This window comes from Salmo salar, chromosome 27, assembly GCF_965601325.2.
Source record: "Salmo salar chromosome 27, fSalSal1, whole genome shotgun sequence".
NCBI classification, from domain to species: Eukaryota; Metazoa; Chordata; class Actinopteri; order Salmoniformes; family Salmonidae; genus Salmo; species Salmo salar.
The window spans coordinates 34,865,453-34,883,938 of NC_138317.1; the positions used below are offsets into that span (position 1 = coordinate 34,865,453).

At 45.0% G+C, this 18,486-nt stretch overlaps 1 protein-coding gene across 1 annotated transcript in view; it reads left to right on the forward strand.

Annotated features, from left to right (window-relative positions):
* Positions 1-18,486, forward strand: part of LOC106588960 (gamma-aminobutyric acid type B receptor subunit 2) — a 471,406-nt gene that overhangs the window by 317,212 nt on the left and 135,708 nt on the right. Inside the window, exons 8-11 of the mRNA XM_014178545.3 lie at positions 4,952-5,012; positions 12,183-12,263; positions 13,325-13,475; positions 14,720-14,852. Coding sequence (XP_014034020.3) covers positions 4,952-5,012; positions 12,183-12,263; positions 13,325-13,475; positions 14,720-14,852 — 426 coding nt within the window. The remainder of the gene's footprint in view (positions 1-4,951; positions 5,013-12,182; positions 12,264-13,324; positions 13,476-14,719; positions 14,853-18,486) is intronic.

The window sequence follows — 18,486 nt, forward strand, 5'->3', positions numbered from 1 at the left end:
GGACCATTTTCAGCCGTACACTCCACAGAGTTGGGCTTTACGGAAGAGTGGCCAGAAAAAAGCCATTGCTTAAAGAAAAAAATAAGCAAACACGTTTGGTGTTCACCAACAGGCATGTGGAAGACTCCCCAAACATATGGAAGAAGGTACTCTGGTTAGATGAGACTAAAATTGAGCTTTTTGGCCATCAAGGAAAACGCTATGTCTGGCGCAAACCCAACACCTCTCGTCACCCCGAGAGCACCATCCCCACAGTGAAGTGTGGTGGCAGCATCATGCTGTGCGTATGTTTTTCATCGGCAGGGACTGGGAAACTGGTCAGAATTGAAGGAATGCTGGATGGCGCTAAATACAGGGAAATTCTTGACGGAAACCTGTTTCAGTCTTCAAGAGATTTGATACTGGGAGGTTCACCTTCCAGCAGGACAATGACCCTAAGCATACTGCTAAAGCAACACCCGAGTGGTTTAACGGGAAACATTTAAATGTCTTGCCCTAGTGAAAGCCCAGACCTCAATCCAATTGAGAATCTGTGGTATGATTTAAAGATTGCTGTACACCAGCAGAACCCATCCAACTTGAAGGAGCTGGAGAAGTTTTGCCTTGAAGAATGGGCAAAAATCCCAGTGGCTAGATATGCCAAGCTTATAGAGACATACCCCAAGAGACTTGCAGCTGTAATTGCTGCAAAAGGTGGCTCTACAAAGTATTGACTTTGGGGGGTGAATAGTTATGCACGCTGAAGTTTTCCATTTTTTTGTCTTATTTCTTGTTTGTTTCACAATAAAAAATATTTAGCATCTTCAAAGTGTGTTGGCATGTTGTGTAAATTAAATGATACAATCCCAGGTTGTAAGGCAACAAAATTGGAAAAATGCCAAGGGGGTGAATACTTTCGCAAGCCACTGTAAAGAAAAACACTACCGGAGTCTCAGAACAGGAAGCAGGAAACACTTATAGTACTTTTCTACTGCAGTTTTATACCGATGCTTGGCCTAAAGACTCTTTTGTTTTAGCTCCGTCTCACAACTGTCAGCATATAGCACTGAGGTGAAGTCTGTATTAGCAGCAGTGTCAAGCCTAGCTACAGGTAACTGCCAAAAGAAAGGAAACACCAACATAAAGTGTCTTAATAGGGCGTTGGGCCACCACGAGCCACCAGAACAGCTTCAATGCGCCCTAGCATAGATTCTACAAGTGTCTGGAACTCTATCGGAGGAATGTGACACCGTTCATCCAGAATCTCCCATAAGTGTTCAGTTGGATTGAGATCTGGTGACTGAGATAGACATCCATTAAACATCCCATGCTCTTTCGAGAACCCTCTTTCAAAGTCACTGAGGTCTTCTAGCAATGCTAGCCAAAATAGTGGGCAACTGGGCCTTTTTATACATGACCCGAAGCATGATGGGATGTTAATTGCTTAATTAACTCAGGAACCACACCTGTGTGGAAGCACCTGCTTTCAATATACTGTGTATCCCTCATTTACTCAAGCGCTTCCTTTATTTTGGCAGTTACCTATAGGTAGCTCTCTCTCTCTGAGCTTAGACTTTCAGTCACTTTTTTAAATGCCATACAACAGCAGAAAACTCTCCATCCCACCGCAGTTAGCCTAGCACTGCTGTCTGTGAGGACAGTAGGTTTAGCTAGCTCTCTCTCTCCGAGCTCACACAGACAGACACTCAGTCACATCACAGATGCATACAAATACAGGGTACCAATCAGGGTGCAGAAACCCGCCCAGCGACTGACTTCAAAGCCTCAGCGTCTTTTTGAACTGAAATTGGCTCTTCAATAGGTTTCCTTCCTTCCCATCTCTCTGTCAGCGCTGCTTTAATCAGCTCCATGCTAACTCTCTCTCTCTGTCTCTCTCATTCACCTGTTTTTCTGTGGCCGCCAGTAATCCCAGATCCAGTTAAATGTTTAATTAGGGAGTTCTATGGGCAGATGGCTTGATGAATTCATTCCACAGTTTTGATGGATGAGGATGGATAAGGGAGGGAAGGCAATGTGTTAGTTGCCAGACTTTTTTTGTGTGAAAATATTTGCATATTTTTATGATTTTATTTGTTTTTTGGAATATCAATGATGATCCATGTGAGAGTGTCATTCGTTTCCAGTCGCTTTCACTTAAGGCTGAAATCAAAGACATGTCAAAGTTTTAAAGGTAGAAGGACTGACTAATGATGTCAGTTCAGTAGCCAAAGGTGGTATTCTCACTTAAGACATTACTTTTTAAAAGCCCCTTAAAGAAGATTTGTGATAAGAGTCACATTACGAAATCAGACAGCCCTTTGCTAACCCTCAAGGGATTTTAATTAATTAATTTATTTAACCAAGTAGGCCAGTTGAGAACAAGTTCTCATTTACAACTGCAACCTGGTCAAGATAAAGCAAAGCAGTGCGACAAAAACAACAACACAGAGTTACACATAAACAAACGTACAGTCAATAACACAATAGAAAAACATATGTAGTGTCTGCAGATGTAGAAGAGTAGGGAGGCAATAAATAGGCCATAGAGGCGAAATAATTACAATTTAGCATTAAAACTATAGTGATAGATGTGCAGATGATGATGTGCAAGTAGAGATACTGGGGTGCAAAAGAGCAAGAGGATAAATAACAATATGGGGATGAGGTAGTAGGGTGTGCTATTTACAGATTGGCTGTGTACAGGTACAGTGATCGGTAAGCTGCTCTGACAGCTGATGCTTAAAGTTAGTGAGGGAGATATAAGACTCCAGCTTCAGTGATTTTTGCAATTCGTTCCAGTCATTGGCAGCAGAGAACTGGAAGGAAAAGTGTTGGCTTTGGGGATGACCAGTGAAATATACAGTTGAAGTCTGGTTCATCCTTTGGAGCAATTTCCAAACGCCTGAAGGTACCACGTTCATCTGTACAAACAATAGTACGCAAGTATAAACACCATGGGACCACGCAGCCATCATACCACTCAGGAAGGAGACGCGTTCTGTCTCCTAGAGATGAATGAACTTTGGTTTGAAAAGTACAAATCATCCCAGAACAACAGCAAATGACCTTGTGAAGATGCTGGAGGAAACGGGTACAAAAGTATCTATATCCACAGTAAAACGAGTCCTACATCGACATAACCTGAAAGGCCGCTCAGCAAAGAAGAAGCCACTGCTCCAAAACCACCATAAAAAAAGCCAGGCTACGGTTTGCAACTGGACATGGGGACAAAGATCGTACTTTTTGGAGAAATGTCCTCTGGTCTGATGAAACTGTTTGGCCATAATGACCATCGTTATGTTTGGAGGAAAAAGGGGGAGGCTTGCAAGCCGAAGATCACCATCCCAACCGTGATGCACGGGGGTGGCAGCATCATGTTGTGGGGGTGCTTTGCTGCAGGAGGGACTGATGCACTTCACAAAATAGATGGCATCGTGAGGTAGGAAAATTTGTTGGATATATTGAAGCAACATCTCAAGACATCAGTCAGGAAGTTAAAGCTTGGTTGCAAATGGGTCTTCCAAATGGACAATGACTCCAAGCATACTTCCAAAGTTGTGGCTTATGGACAACAAAGTCAAGGTATTGGAGTGGCCATCACAAAGCCCAGACCTCAATCCTATCGAAAATGTGTGGGCAGAACTGAAAAAGTGTGTGCGAGCAAGGAGGCCTACAAACCTGACTCAGTTACTCCAGCTCTGTCAGGAGGAATGGGCCACAATTCACCCAACTTATTGTGGGAAGCTTGTGGAAGGCTACCAGAAACGGTTGACCCAAGTTGAACAATTTAAAGGCAATGCTACCAAATACTAATTGAGTGTATGTAAACTTCTGACCCACTGGGAATGTGATGAAAGAAATAAAAGCTGAAATAAATCATTCTCGTTACTATTATTCTGACATTTCACATTCTTAAAATAAAGTGGTGATCCTAGACAGGGAATTTTTACTAGGATTAAATGTCAGGAATTGTGAAAAACTGAGTTTAAATGTATTTGGCTAAGGTGGCTAAGGTGTAACTTCCGACTTCAACTGTACCTGCTTGAGTGGGTGCTACAGCAAAAATATATTCTTAGGATATCAGAAAATTAATCTGCTGACCAATCATTTTGTTTACTTTGTATGAACAGATACATTTTTGCAAACTTCTAGTCCAAAAAGAAGCCCAGTGCTAGTCCAGTAAAATCTGTTAATGTGCCAACATTCTCCCGAGTGGCGCAGCGTCCTACAGATCCTGGTTCGATCCGAGGATGTGTCGCAGCTGGCCATGACTGGGAAACCTATGAGGCGGCGAACAATTGGCCCAGCGTTGTCGGGTTAGGGGAGAGTTTGGCCGGCCATGTTGCCCTTGTCCCATCGTGCTCTAGCGACTCCTGTGGCGGGCTGGGCGCAATGACATGGTCGCCAGGTGTACGGTGTTTCCTCCAATACATTGGTGCGGCTGGCTTCCGGGTTAAGCGAGCATTGTGAAAAGAAGCAGTGTGGCTTGGCGGGTCGTGTTTCGGAGGATGCACGGCTCTCAACCTTCGCCTCTCCTGAGTCCGTACGGGAGTTGCAGTGATGGGACAAGACGGTAACTAACAACTGGATATCACGAAATTGGGGAGAAAAAGGGGGTAAAATAAAAATATAAAAAAATTTTATTGGCTCATCAAGAAAACAATGCATCTAAATTCAAATGAAATCAAGATTATCTCTAGCTCTACTGCTTCCTCTGCTGTAGCCCATCGTTGAAGATGGTCAACAATTCAGATGGTTTAGCTCGCTAGCGTTTAGGCCTGGGCATTAACAAGGGCCAACAATGTTTGGTTTCAGCTTGGTAGCTGATGTGGATCATGTCACATGGACAAGGCAGCATCATATGGACAAGGCAACAAGTGTATTGTATTGAACATGTGATTCCTCATTGAGTCCTTAAGTACTTTAAATGCTTTAAAATGTCTAATATGTTTTTCATTCCTTTTCTATCCAGGGCCAAGTCATGTTCAGGAATGGAGAACGGATGGGTACAATCAAATTCACACAGTTTCAAGGTACTGTAAGCACATGTTGTAGGATTGTTGGATTGCTTTGATGTTCTGTTGAATTGCTCTAGTATTATGACTGGTTTCTGTCTGGCTGATGTTGATGTCATAGTAATCCTACTCTGGGGTTACCCAACCAGTGGTGGTTGACTGCCAGGGGGCTACCGGGTGGGATTTTCTACCCAGGGGTGTGATCTGTATTTGGGGGAATCCCCCCAGCTCCCGACCCAACCCTCCCTCAGCACCAGTATGCCTTTATTAATCCGCTCACCCCTATCTTATCTACCCCACTGCAGAGGTGCCCCCTGTGGCAGCTTAAATCGGGATGTAGGTGTGTTTGTGTGCGTGCATGTGTGTGTGCGTGTGTGTGTGGAAACACTCGGGGGAGGCGGACCTGTTTGGTTGTGGGAGTGATGGAGTTTTTCAATTGGAAGGCAACTGGCAGTCATGTCATGGATAAGCAAATGAATGTTATCATCAGTGAACTGGAGAGCTCTTGCTCCATAGCTCTGTGAAAATGTCATTATGAGTACCTAGCCTTAGGCAGAACACCCCCCCTCCCCACCACTCTCCCTCCCCCATGACACACACCTGCCTTTCTCCTTTTCTCCCCTCTCTCTCTTTCCTTTTCTCCCCTCTCTCTCTCCTTTTCTCCCCTCTCTTTCCTTTTCTCCCCTCTTTCTCTTTCTGAATCTCCTATCTATTCTTTTCACCTCTCTTCATATCATGTCCTTATTATGTCTACCATCCTTCCCCCCTCTATCTCTCCCTCCCTCCCTCCCTCCCACCTGGCTTCTCAGGGAGTGTGTGATGACTGTTTGACACAAGAGATGAAGAGAAAGTGAGAGAGAGTGAGAGAGAGCCGGGAAAAAGAGGAGAGGAGAAGTGAAGAAAGAGGAGAGAGAGAGAGCGAGAGAGGAGAGTAGGAGTGGAGAGAGAGAGAGGAGGGATTGCCCTGGCTGAATATTTAACCAGGATTTGATCCTCTCCTCAACTCTGCCGTCTGTCCTCATGCAGTGTGGGAACAGCTCATGCATTCCCCTTTTGAAGGATCAGACTATCAGAGCCTGTCTTTCACCCCCAGCCCCGCTCTGTGGTGAAGTTCCCCTTAGGTACAGATCTAAGATCAGCTTCCCCTCCCCAATCCTAACCTTAACCGTTAGTGGGGGAAATGCAACGCTGACCCAAGATCAGCATCTAGGGGTAACTTCACCCTACATCCCCCCTCAACTCATCAGCCTACAGATCACCTTACATAAAGTCTCCTGGTACACTGATAGGGACAGCTTTGCATTTTCCTGATTAATGGTTAAGGTTAGGATTGGGAAAAGGGAAGCTGATCCTAGATCTGTACCTAAGACCTAAGAGGAACTTTACCGCAGAGTGCGGCTGAGTGTCACGGCTGTCGAAAGGAGGGGACCAAAGTGCAGCGTGGTTGTAGTTCCACATTTTTATTAAATCCGTGCAACTTTGCAATACATAAATAACGGAATTGACAAAACAACAAACCGTGATGCAGAGAGAAACAAACACTACTCAAAATATAATAACCCACAAAAAATCAGGAAGAAAAACCCCTACTTAAATATGATCTCCAATTAGAGACAACAAGGACCAGCTGCCTCCAATTGGAGATCAACCCCAAAAAAAACAACATAGAAATAGAAAAAACTAGAACTTAAACATAGAAATACAAAACATAGAAAAACACAAAACACCCCGTCACGCCCTGACCTACTCTACGATAGAAAATAACTTCTTACTATGGTCAGGACGTGACACTGAGGGTGCAGTGTAAGAACACCGAATGCATTAATATTAAAATAATTTCTTATGGTTTAGTAAATCAAATCAAATCAAATTGTATTTGTCACATGCACCGAGTACAACAGGTGTAGACGTTACAGTGAAATGCTTACTTACAAGCCCTTAACCAACAACGCAGTTTTAAGAAAACATACCAAAAACATATTTTTTCAAAATGTTATATAATATCCTTGGCGCTCCGGTACCGCTTGCCGTGCGGTAGCAGAGAGAACAGTCTATGACTAGGGTGGCTGGAGTCTTTTACAATTTTTAGGGCCTTCCTCTGACACCGTCTGATATAGAGGTCCTGGATGGCAGGACGCTTGGCCCCAGTGATGTACTGGGCCGTACACACTATCCTTTGTAGTGCCTTGCGGTCGGAGGCCGAGCAGTTGCCATACCAGGCAGTGATGCAACCAATCAGGATGCTCTCGATGATGCAGCTGTAGAACCTTTGAGGATCTGAGGACCCATGCCAAATAATTTCAGTCTCCTGAGGAGAAATAGGTTTTGTCATGCCCTCTTCATAACTGTTTTGGTGTGCTTGGACCATGTTTGTTTGTTGTTAATGTGGACACCAAGTAACTTGAAGCTCTCAACCTGCTCCAACACAGCCCCATCGATGAGAATGGGGGAGTGCTCAGTCCTCCTTTTACTGTAGTCCACAATCATCTCCTTCGTCTTGATCAAGTTGAGGGAGAGGTTGTTGTCCTGGTACCACACAGCCAGGTCTCTGACCTCCTCCCTACAGGCTGTTTCATCGTTGTCGGTGATCAGGCCTACCACTGTTACGTCATCGGCAAACTTAATGATAGTGTTGGAGTCGTGCCTGGCCATGCAGTCATGAGTGAACAAGGAGTACAACAGGGTACTGAGCACGCACCCCTGAGGGGCCCCACTGTTGAGGATCAGCATGGCAGGTGTGTTGTTGTCTACCCTTACCACCTGGGGGCGGCCCGTCAGGATGTCCAGGATCCAGTTGCAGAGGGAGGTGTTTAGTCCCAGGGTCCTTAGCTTAGTGATGAGCTTTGAGGGCACTCTGGTGTTGAACGCTGAGCTGTAGTCAATGAATAGCATTCTGACATAGGTGTTCCTTTTGTCCAGGTGTGAAAGGGCAGTGTGGAGTGTAATAGCAATTGCATCATCTGTGAATCTATTGGAGTGGTATGTAAATTGGAGTGGGTCTAGGGTTTCTGGGATAATGGTGTTGATGTGAGCCATGACCAGCCTTTCAAAGCATTTCATGGCTACAGATTTAAGTGCTACAGGTTGGTAGTCATTTACGCAGGTTACCTAGTGTTCTTGGACACAGGGACTATGGTGGTCTGCTTGAAACATGTTGGTATTACAGACTCAGACAGGGAGAGGTTGAAAATATCTTGCCAGTTGGTCAGCGCATGCTCGGAGTACGCTTCCTGGTAATCCATCTGGCCCTGCGACCTTGTGAATGTTGACATGTTTAAAGGTCTTACTCACATCGGCTACGGAGAGCTTGATCACACAGTCGTCCAGGACAGCTGATGCTCTCATGCATGCTTCAGTGTTACTTGTCTCGAAGTGTGCTTCAGTGTTACTTGTCTCGAAGTGAGCATAGAAGTAATTTAGCTCGTCTGGTAGGCTCGTGTCACTGGACAGTTTGCGGCTGTGCTTCCCTTTGTAGTCTGTAATAGTTTGCTTGCCCTGCCACATTGGACGAGCGTCTGAGCCAGTGTAGCGAGACGTGAAGGTGTTTCCCCCTAAGTTTAAAGCTATATAAAGGTTAATTCATTATTGAATGAAATTCACATTCTGTCATCTCCAGCAATAGAGTGCTGAGATGGTAGGATGACGTAGGTTTGATTGGGACAGCTGTAGAGAATAACCCTGCATAACATGTCTGCATCCCAAATGGTACCCTATTTCCTATGGGCCTTGGTCAATAGTAGTGTACTATATAGGGAACAGGGTGCCATTTGGGATGCAAGCTGGGGTGTGTGCAGCAGATGGCTAAAACATTTAGCATCACTATGGTGACATTGTGCAGAGGGTTCTAAGTTTGCAACCTAGGGCCTCCCGAGAGGTGCAGTGGTCTAAGGCACTGCATCGCAGTGCTAGCTGTGCCACTAGAGATCCTGGTTCGAGTCCAGGCTCTGTCGTAGCCGGCCATGATCGGGAAACCCATGGGGCGGCACACAATTGGTCCAGCGTTGCCTGGGTTAGGGGACGGTTTGGCCGGCAGGGATGTTCTTGTCCCATTGCACACTAGCGACTCCTGTGGCGGGCCGGGTGCAATGCACATTGACACGGTCGCCACATTGGTGCGGCTGGTTTCTGGGTTAAGTGGGCATTGTGTGAAGAAGCAATGCGGCTTGGCTGGTTTGTGTATTGGAGGATGCACGGCTCTCGACCTTTGCCTCTCCCGAGTCCGTATGGGAGTTGCAGCGATGGGACAAGACTGTAACTACCAATTGGATACCATGAAATTGGGGAGAAAAAGAGGGGAGCACTGCCAGAGCCCTGCAAAATGACCTCCAGCAGGCCACAAATGTGCATGTGTCTGCTCAAACGGTCAGAAACAGACTCCATGAGTGTGGTATGAGGGCCCGACGTCCACAGGTGGGGGTTGTGCTTACAGCCCAACACCGTGCAGGACGTTTGGCATTTGCCAGAGAACACCAAGATTGGCAAATTCGCCACTGGCGCCCTGTGCTCTTCACAGATGAAGCAGGTTCACACTGAGCACATGTGACAGACGTGACAGAGTCTGGAGACGCCGTGGAGAACGTTCTGCTGCCTGCAACATCCTCCAGCATGACCGGTTTGGCGGTGGGTCAGTCATGGTGTGGGGTGGCATTTCTTTGGGGGGCCGCACAGCCCTCCATGTGCTCGCCAGAGGTAGCCTGACTGCCATTAGGTACCGAGATGAGATCCTCAGACCCCTTGTGAGACCATATGCTGGTGCGGTTGGCCCTGGGTTCCTCCTAATGCAAGACAATGCTAGACCTCATGTGGCTGGAGTGTGTCAGCAGTTCCTGCAAGAGGAAGGCATTGATGCCATGGACTGGCCCGCCCGTTCCCCAGACCTGAATCCAATTGAGCACATCTGGGACATCATGTCTTGCTCCATCCACCAACGCCACGTTGCACCACAGACTGTCCAGGAGTTGGCGGATGCTTTAGTCCAGGTCTGGGAGGAGATCCCTCAGGAGATCATCCGCCACCTCATCAGGAGCATGCCCAGGCGTTGTAGGGAGGTCATACAGGCACGTGGAGGCCACACACACTACTGAGCCTCATTTTGACTTGTTTTAAGGACATTACATCAAAGTTGGATCAGCCTGTGGAGTGGTTTGCCACTTTAATTTTGACTGTGACTCCAAATACATGAGTTGATAAATTGGATTTCCATTGATTATTTTTGTGTGATTTTGTTGTCAGCACATTCAACTATGTAAAGAAAAAAGTATTTAATAAGATTATTTCATTCATTCAGATCTAGGATGTGTTATTTTAGTGTTCCCTTTATTTTTTGGAGCAGTATATATATATATATATTTGTTAAGTCTTCAACCTAGGTCAGGTAGACAGGGACGGAAGTCACCCTGTTATACATGGGCAGCAGAAACAGTGCATCATTAGCCTGGTCCCAGATCTGTTTGTGCTGTCTTGCCAACTCCTATGGCCGAACATATCTGTGATCAAGCTAGTATATCAGCACCTCTGTCTGGAACCTCTGGGTTCATCAATCTGAATGTGATTAACAGAAATGCACTGATCCCAGATCTGTTTGTGCTGTAATGCCCGCTCCTATGGTCGTCACGCCAAACAGATATGGGATCAGGCTAGAGTTTAAATCTGCATCTGATTTACAGTAATGAAGGAGGTAATTGAACAAACAGGTGTGAAATGTAATTTCAGAAGTTGGGTGAAGGGTTTGCGCTAACATAGCAGCAACAGCTCAGGGACGTGGTAGTCATCATTGCGTAGTGTTTATGTGTATCCGACACAGAAGCAACATTTACATTTGTTATCAATCCTCACACTGTAAATCTATATACACTTAGAAATGAGAGAGACCAGTGAAGAACAAACACCATTGTAAATACAACCCATATTTATGTTTGTTTATTTTCTCTTTTGTACTTTAACTATTTGCACATCGTTACAACACTGTATATAGACATAATGTGACATTATGAACATCTTGACCATGTGCTGTTATAATCTCCACCCAGCACAGCCAGAAGAGGACTGGCCACCCCTCATAGCCTGGTTCCTCTCTAGGTTTCTTCCTAGGTTTTGGCCTTTCTAGAGAGTTATTCCTAGCCACCATGCTTCTACACCTGCATTGCTTGCTGTTTGGGGTTTTAGGCTGGGTTTCTGTACATCACTTTGATATATCAGCTGATGTAAGAAGGACTATATAAATACATTTGATTTGATTTGATTTGACATTTGAAATGTCTTTATTCTTTTGGAACTTCTGTGAGTGTAATGTTTACTGTTCATTTTTATTGTTTATTTCACTTTTGTTTATTATCTACTTCACTTGCTTTTGCAATGTTAACATATGTTTCCCATTCCAATAAAGCCCTTAAATTGAAATTGAATGATAGAGAGAGAGAGAGAGAGAGAGAGAGAGAGAGAGAGAGAGAGAGAGAGAGAGAGAGAGAGAGAGAGAGAGGGAGTTGAATAGTCTCCCCTCATATCCCTCCTCCCCCTGTGTTCTACGTGTAACTGTTCACCCATTTTTATGAGAAGGAGAGTGATGTAGCTGTTGTGTGTGACAGGGTCAATACAGAGCCTATAATACACACATACATTTTTAAACTATCAGCTTTTAAGACGTCTCTTGAAGGAAATGGCTGCTTTAAATAGCACTCAGGAGAGTGGTTTGTGTTATGGCTCAGGATATATCACAATTTAGACTCATTTTACTGTATCTGTGAAAATGCCAATGTATTACCATTGCCAGCATACTATTGTTTTTATTTATTGCTGCTTTTATTTTTACAATTGATTTCTTCATTTGAGACTTGTTCTCCGGTAATGTGTGTATAGTTTGTGCGAGGTGTATTCACTAGGAAACAAATGGAAGTTTTCAGTTGCAAAACGTTTCACTACTGTTTGCTACAGAGGGTACAAACGAATACACAACCATTAACCCACGCTTAGCTAAAACACACAAGCTGTAAATGAGAACTCACTCTGCAGTATTCCTCATTCGTTTTGGATTAGATACTGTCTTATTTGAAATGTTACAGTTATTTTGGGTCAGATCTCTGCAATTTTAGACTCTGCAAGAGCTGTCTAGTTGACTGAAAGAGAAAGTTGTCCAATGTGTTGTCCACATGCTGTCCTAAATGACGTCTTTCCTGTTTGTGTTCCTAACAGAGGGGCAGGAGGTGAAGGTTGGAGAGTACAACGCTATTGCTGATGTCCTGGATCTCATCAACAACACGATGAGGTTCCAAGGTAAGTACACATGAGATTGTACATGTGTGTGTGTATGTGTGTGTTTGTGCATGCGTTACGAATGCGTTGTTGCGTGCGTGTTTGTGGATGCGTGCTTGTACGCGCACACACAGGGCATCCAGTATGCTCCTCTCAATCAATCATTCTATGTTGAATTATTTACCAGCATTTTTATTACACCATGTTTTCTTGTGTTGAGAAGAATCCCCTCCCCTCCCTCCCTGTACTTCCATACAGAGACACTCTGGGACAGCTAAAACATTTGTTTCTATGTGTCAAACCACCATAAGAGAGCTCAGTAAGATGAGACATTGAAATCGATTGGCACACTGGCAAAGACACGGGGAGGGTGAATAAAGGAACGGGCAAACATAAGAAACAGCGGTCGCTCACCACAACAACCAATTCTGTATGGTGCATTTACACAGCTGATAAGAAAGTAGCCAAATTGAGGCATTTTCCAATGTTAAGTAGCCTAATGGTGAGGGTTAATTTCTCCTTCTCCTGTAGACGTGTTCAGTACTTTACGTACTGTAGAATCAAAGTTACTGGATAAGTGGACACACTTAAAATCTAAAGAATTCTATGTGGGTTATTGTACATTTCTCAGGCTAAGAACATCCCCACTGGGCACAGACGTCAGTTCCACGTCTAGGTTTGATTTACATTTGATTGAGTTGTCAACTAACATGAATTCACCCAAAAAATCCACTATGTTATTGGATTTAGGTTAAAAGTTGGGTGGAAAAAATATGAAATTCCCTTACGTTGATACATTTTTGCAAATCCAATCAGTTTTCCATATCAATCCAACGTCATCATATTATTTTGAATGTTGCTGAAATGACGTGGAAACAACGTTGATTCAACCAGTTTTTGCCAGTGGGTCTGTGAATGTCCTCGTCTTCGTTCAACTTATTTTTCTTTTCCCCTTCTTGTGGAGTTGTTTTTCAATGTTAAATACTGGTGAGGGCTCTTTTTGGTTGTCTATCCTTCCCCTGTAGAAGTCATTATTATACTTGTTTTTAAATGGCAAACTGAGTTCCTCCTGTTCATTTCAGGGGTGGAGCCTCCTAAGGACCGTACGTTTGTGCGTCTGCAGCGTCGCAACATCAACGTACCCCTCTACAGCATCCTGTCTGTTATCACCATCCTGGGCATGCTCATGGCAGGGGCCTTCCTCTTCTTCAACATCAAGAACCGCAACCACAGGTCAGTGGAAGAGGGAGGGGAATGGGGGGAGGAGTGGGTAGAGCTGTAGCCTAGCTGACATCACTCATGTGGTACACCGCAAGGGAGAGCTGTGACACACTGGTCTGGACAGGAGTCCATTGTAAATGCAGTATTCGCGCAGAAATGATTTGAGCTTTGATTGGTTCTCTCAAACATTGTTTTCTGAGACCTTTCTGAAACGTTGTTTGGATTTGAAAATCCAACAGTTGTTTTGGAAGTGGGTGGCGTTCGGAGGCTGTGTGTGGTTGTCTATGTTGGTGTTTGAGTGACAAAGACACAGAGGAGAACCAATCAAAGTACAGCCCACTTCGTTATCAAAGCATTGTGCTGACAACATCAAGGAGCCTTTCCAGACTATGGAGTCAGGAAAACTTGGAGTTTGGTGGACTAGTGCTATCTAGACTAGTAAAGCTCTGGGGGGAAGTTTCTTCTCGGTACAAATCTAGGATTAGATTCCCCTCCCCCAATCCTAATGTTAAATCGATTCACCAGTACTTTTGTATACTTTTTAGCCAGTAGTTCTGAAAATAGCACTCACTAGCAAAAAGTGGTCTCCAAAAACTGTGCAGATACTGTATGTGCACCACGTCATTGCTCAGTCTCTCGCTCTGCTGTGTATGCATCTTGCTAGCTGTCACTCAATTGGCGAGGGGCTGAAGCTCATTGGCTAGAATTCAAATTGCTAGGGGGTTGGCCCACGTGGGGGGAAATATACGGAAAATAGCGCAGCGCAGCTTCCAGAAAAACAGTCGCTTTCAAACTAGGGATTTTGTGGCTCATTGAGGTAAGACAGTAATTCTACTCATAGATTATGCATGTATGAACGACACATTGACACATTAGGCCCAAAGCAGGAGTTTAAAAAAATACTTACAAGTCGTCAAAGTGCCAGAGCATGTCTTTAACCATTAAAAATCCCAAATCTAAAACTGACCCAAGATCAGTGTCTAGGCTCAGCTTCACCCTACTCCAGTGGTATTCAAAGTCGGGGTCCAGACCACGCACACTTCGGGAAGTGGGAATTCACCAAGGCAAAAACACATTTGGAACTCTGTTCCCCCAAGTCACTCTGCTGCTGTTACTGCATTGTACATGCACTGTTATATAAAAACATGTTTCAATGTTAAAATGGTCCTTCTGAGTTTTTCAATTTTGGAGCTCTGTGTTCCTCTCACAATTCCACACCTTGCTGTACATGCTCCTCTCCTCTCCTCTCCCTACAGACTGATCAAGATGTCCAGTCCCTACATGAACAACCTTATCATCCTGGGTGGAATGCTCTCCTACTCCTCCATCTTCCTCTTCGGCCTGGACGGTGCCTTGGTGTCCGACAAAGAGTTTGAGGCCTTGTGTACTGTGAGTATATAACCTGTACAGCTAGAACCCCATATATGCTGTGCTAATGACGTGTAAGATCCCAGGCTAACACTAGGCTAATACTATATCATTCTCTTCTGTCTTCTCCCCCATCGAAAGGTGTGCGATCCACTCTAACGCAAGCTTGCATTCTCTCTTGATCCCCTTCAAAAGGTGTGCGTCCCAGACTAACGCCAGCTATTAGCTATCATTCTTTTCCTACTTCCAAAAGGTGTGAGATCCAGGTTAAAGCTAGGCTAGCACACTAGTCTTTTCTTCATCCCTTCAAAAGGTGTAAGATCCAGGCTAATGCTAGGCTAGCACACTAGCTAACATTCTCTTCCTCCCTTCAGAATTACATTTTAACCTTTATTTAACTAGGCAAGTCAGTTAAGAACAAATTCTTATTTACAATGATGGCCTACACCGGCCAAACCCGGACGACGCTGGGCCAATTGTGCGCCGCCCTATTGATTCAAACCAGGGTGTCTGTAGTAACGCCTCTAGTACTGAGATGCAGTGCCTTAGACCGCTGTGTCACTTGGGAGGAAGGGGATGGGACTTCATATAATGGGAGTTGATTGGATCAGTCCCTGGGTCTTTCCTAACATGGAGCACATTAAACTCCTGCTCCGACAGCAAGCATTTGAACGTGACTATCTTAGCCTCTGGTTTAATTAAACAGGTTTGATTACAACGATAACTGGTTTGCGTCCCAAATGGCCCCCTATTCCCTATATAGTGCACTGCTTTTGACCAGGACCCACAGAGATAAATAATGTTAGCTAGGCGGGTGGCGCAACACGTATCAACTGCCATCGAGTGCCTGCTTGCCTGCCCGGCTCACCTCAGCCAAAACAATCCAAAATGGAGGCTGTCACATCAGAGAGGAAGTGCTGAGGAAAAGTATGTGATCCAACCAATCAATATGCACTGTTTTCTTTGTATGGCTGCTGTAATTGTTTTTTTTGTTATCTCTTTCTCTATCCCTCTCTTGCTGTTTTTTTTGCCCTCTTCCCCCTCCCTCGCCCCACATAAACACCCACACACACAGGAACACCAAATAGGCTACCTTTTGATTTTAAAAAAGTATATTCCAGTTTAAACTCTAAAAACAAGCAAGGGCAGTGTTTTATTTAGTGCGCCATTGCTCCTCAATGGGAAGGAGAAAGAGAGTGGTCGTAGCCCACAGGAGCGCTGGCTACACAACAGTGACGACACAACAGTGGTAGGCCTAATTACCAACAACGACGAGACAGCCTACAGGGAGGAGGTGAGTGCCTAGGCAGAGTGGAGCCAGGAAAATAACCTCAACGTCAACTAAACGAAGGAGCTGATTGTGGACTACAGGAGACAGCAGAGAGAGCATGCCCCTGTCCACATTGATGGGGCCGCAGAGCAGAGGGTCAAAAGTTCCACTGCCTGCACATCACTGACGACCTGAAATGGTCCCTTCACACAGACACTGTGGTGAAGAAAGGCAGCAGCACCTCTTCAACCTCAGGAGGCTGAAGAAATTTGGCTTGGCCCCTAAGACACTCATGAACTTTTACAGATGTACCATTGAGAGCATTTTGTCGTGCTGTATCACCACCTGGTATGGCAATTGCACAGTCCGCCCAACGCATCACTTGGTGCACACCGCCTGCCGTCCAGGACATATGTCACAGCACCATATGTCACAGGAAGGCCAAGAAGATCATCAAGGACCTCAGCCACCCGAGCCAGGGCCTATTCACCCCGCTATCATCCAGAAGGCGGAGACAGTACAGGTGCATCAAAGCTTGGACCGAGAGACTGAAAAACAGCTTCTATCTTAAAGCCATCAGACAGTAATCTACCATTTTGCTATGGGGTTTCTACTGTGTATCTATATACTGTATTCTCAACATAACTCATTGTAATATTGCTACTACTGTACATTGCATTTTAGTTCATATAAACTCAGCAAAAAAAGAAACGTCCTCTCACTGTCAACTGCGTTTATTTTCAGCAAACTTAACATGTGTAAATATTTGTTTGAACAAGATTCAACAACTGAGACATAAACTGAACAAGTTCCACACACAGGTGACTAACAGAAATGGAATACTGTGTCTCTGAACAAAGGGGGGGTCAAAATCAAAAGTAACAGTCAGTATCTGGTGTGGCCACCAGCTGAATTATGTACTGCAGTGCATCTCCTCCTCATGGACTGCACCAGATTTGCCAGTTCTTGCTGTGAGATGTTACACCACTCTTCCACCAAGGCACCTGCAAGTTCCCGGGCATTTCTGGGGGGAATGGCCCTAGCCCTCACCCTCCGATCCAACAGGTCCCAGACATGCTCATTGGGATTGAGATCCGGGCTCTTCGCTGGCCATGGCAAAACACTGACATTCCTGTCTTGCAGGAAATCACACACAAAACAAGCAGTATGGCTGGTGGCATTGTCATGCTGGAGGGTCATGTCAGGATGAGCCTGCAGGAAGGGTACCACATGAGGGAGGAGGATGTCTTCCCTGTAACGCATAGCGTTGAGATTGCCTGCAATGACAACAAGTTCAGTCCGATGATGCTGACCCTCCACCTCCAAATCGATCCCGCTCCAGAGTACAGGCCTCACTGTAACGCTCATTCCTTCGACGATAAGTGCGAATCCGACCATCACCCCTGGTGAGACATAACCGCGACTCGTCAGTGAAGAGCACTTTTTGCCAGTCCTGTCTGGTCCAGCGACGGGGGGTTTGTGCCCATAGGCAACGCCGGTGATGTCTGGTGAGGACCTGCCTTACAACAGGCCTACAAGCCCTCAGTCCAGCCTCTCTCAGGCTATTGCGGACAGTCTGAGCACTGATGGAGGGATTGTGTGTTCCTGGTGTAACTCGGGCAGTTGTTGTTGCCATCCTGTACCTGTCCTGCAGGTGTGATGTTCGGATGTACCGATCATGTGCGGGTGTTGTTACACATGGTCTGCCACTGCGAAGACAATCAGCTGTCCGTCCTGTCTCTCTGTAGCGCTGTCTTAGGCGTCTCACAGTACGGACATTGCAATTTATTTCCCTGGCCACATCTGCAATCCTCATGTCTCCTTGCAGCATGCCTACGGCACGTTCACTCAGATGAGCAGGGACCCTGAGCATCTTTCTTTTGGTGTTTTTCAGAGTCAGTAGAAAGGTGAGTTTATATATTAGTAGTATATCTACTGCTGCACATATCATTCTCCCACTCTAATATATCTACTGCTGTACATATCATTCTCCCACTATAATATATCTACTGCTGTACATATTCTCCCACTCTAATATATCTACTGCTGTACATATCATTCTCCCACTCTAATATATCTACTGCTGTACATATCATTCTCCCACTATAATATATATACTGCTGTACATATCATTCTCCCACTATAATATATCTACTGCTGTACATATCATTCTCCCAGTTTAATATATCTACTGCTGTTCATATCATTCTCCCAGTTTAATATATCTACTGCAGTACATATCATTCTCCCACTATAATATATCTACTGCTGTACATATAATTCTCCCAGTTTAATATATCTACTGCTGTACATATCATTCTCCCACTCTAATATATCTACTGCTGTACATATCATTCTCCCACTATAATATATCTACTGCTGTTC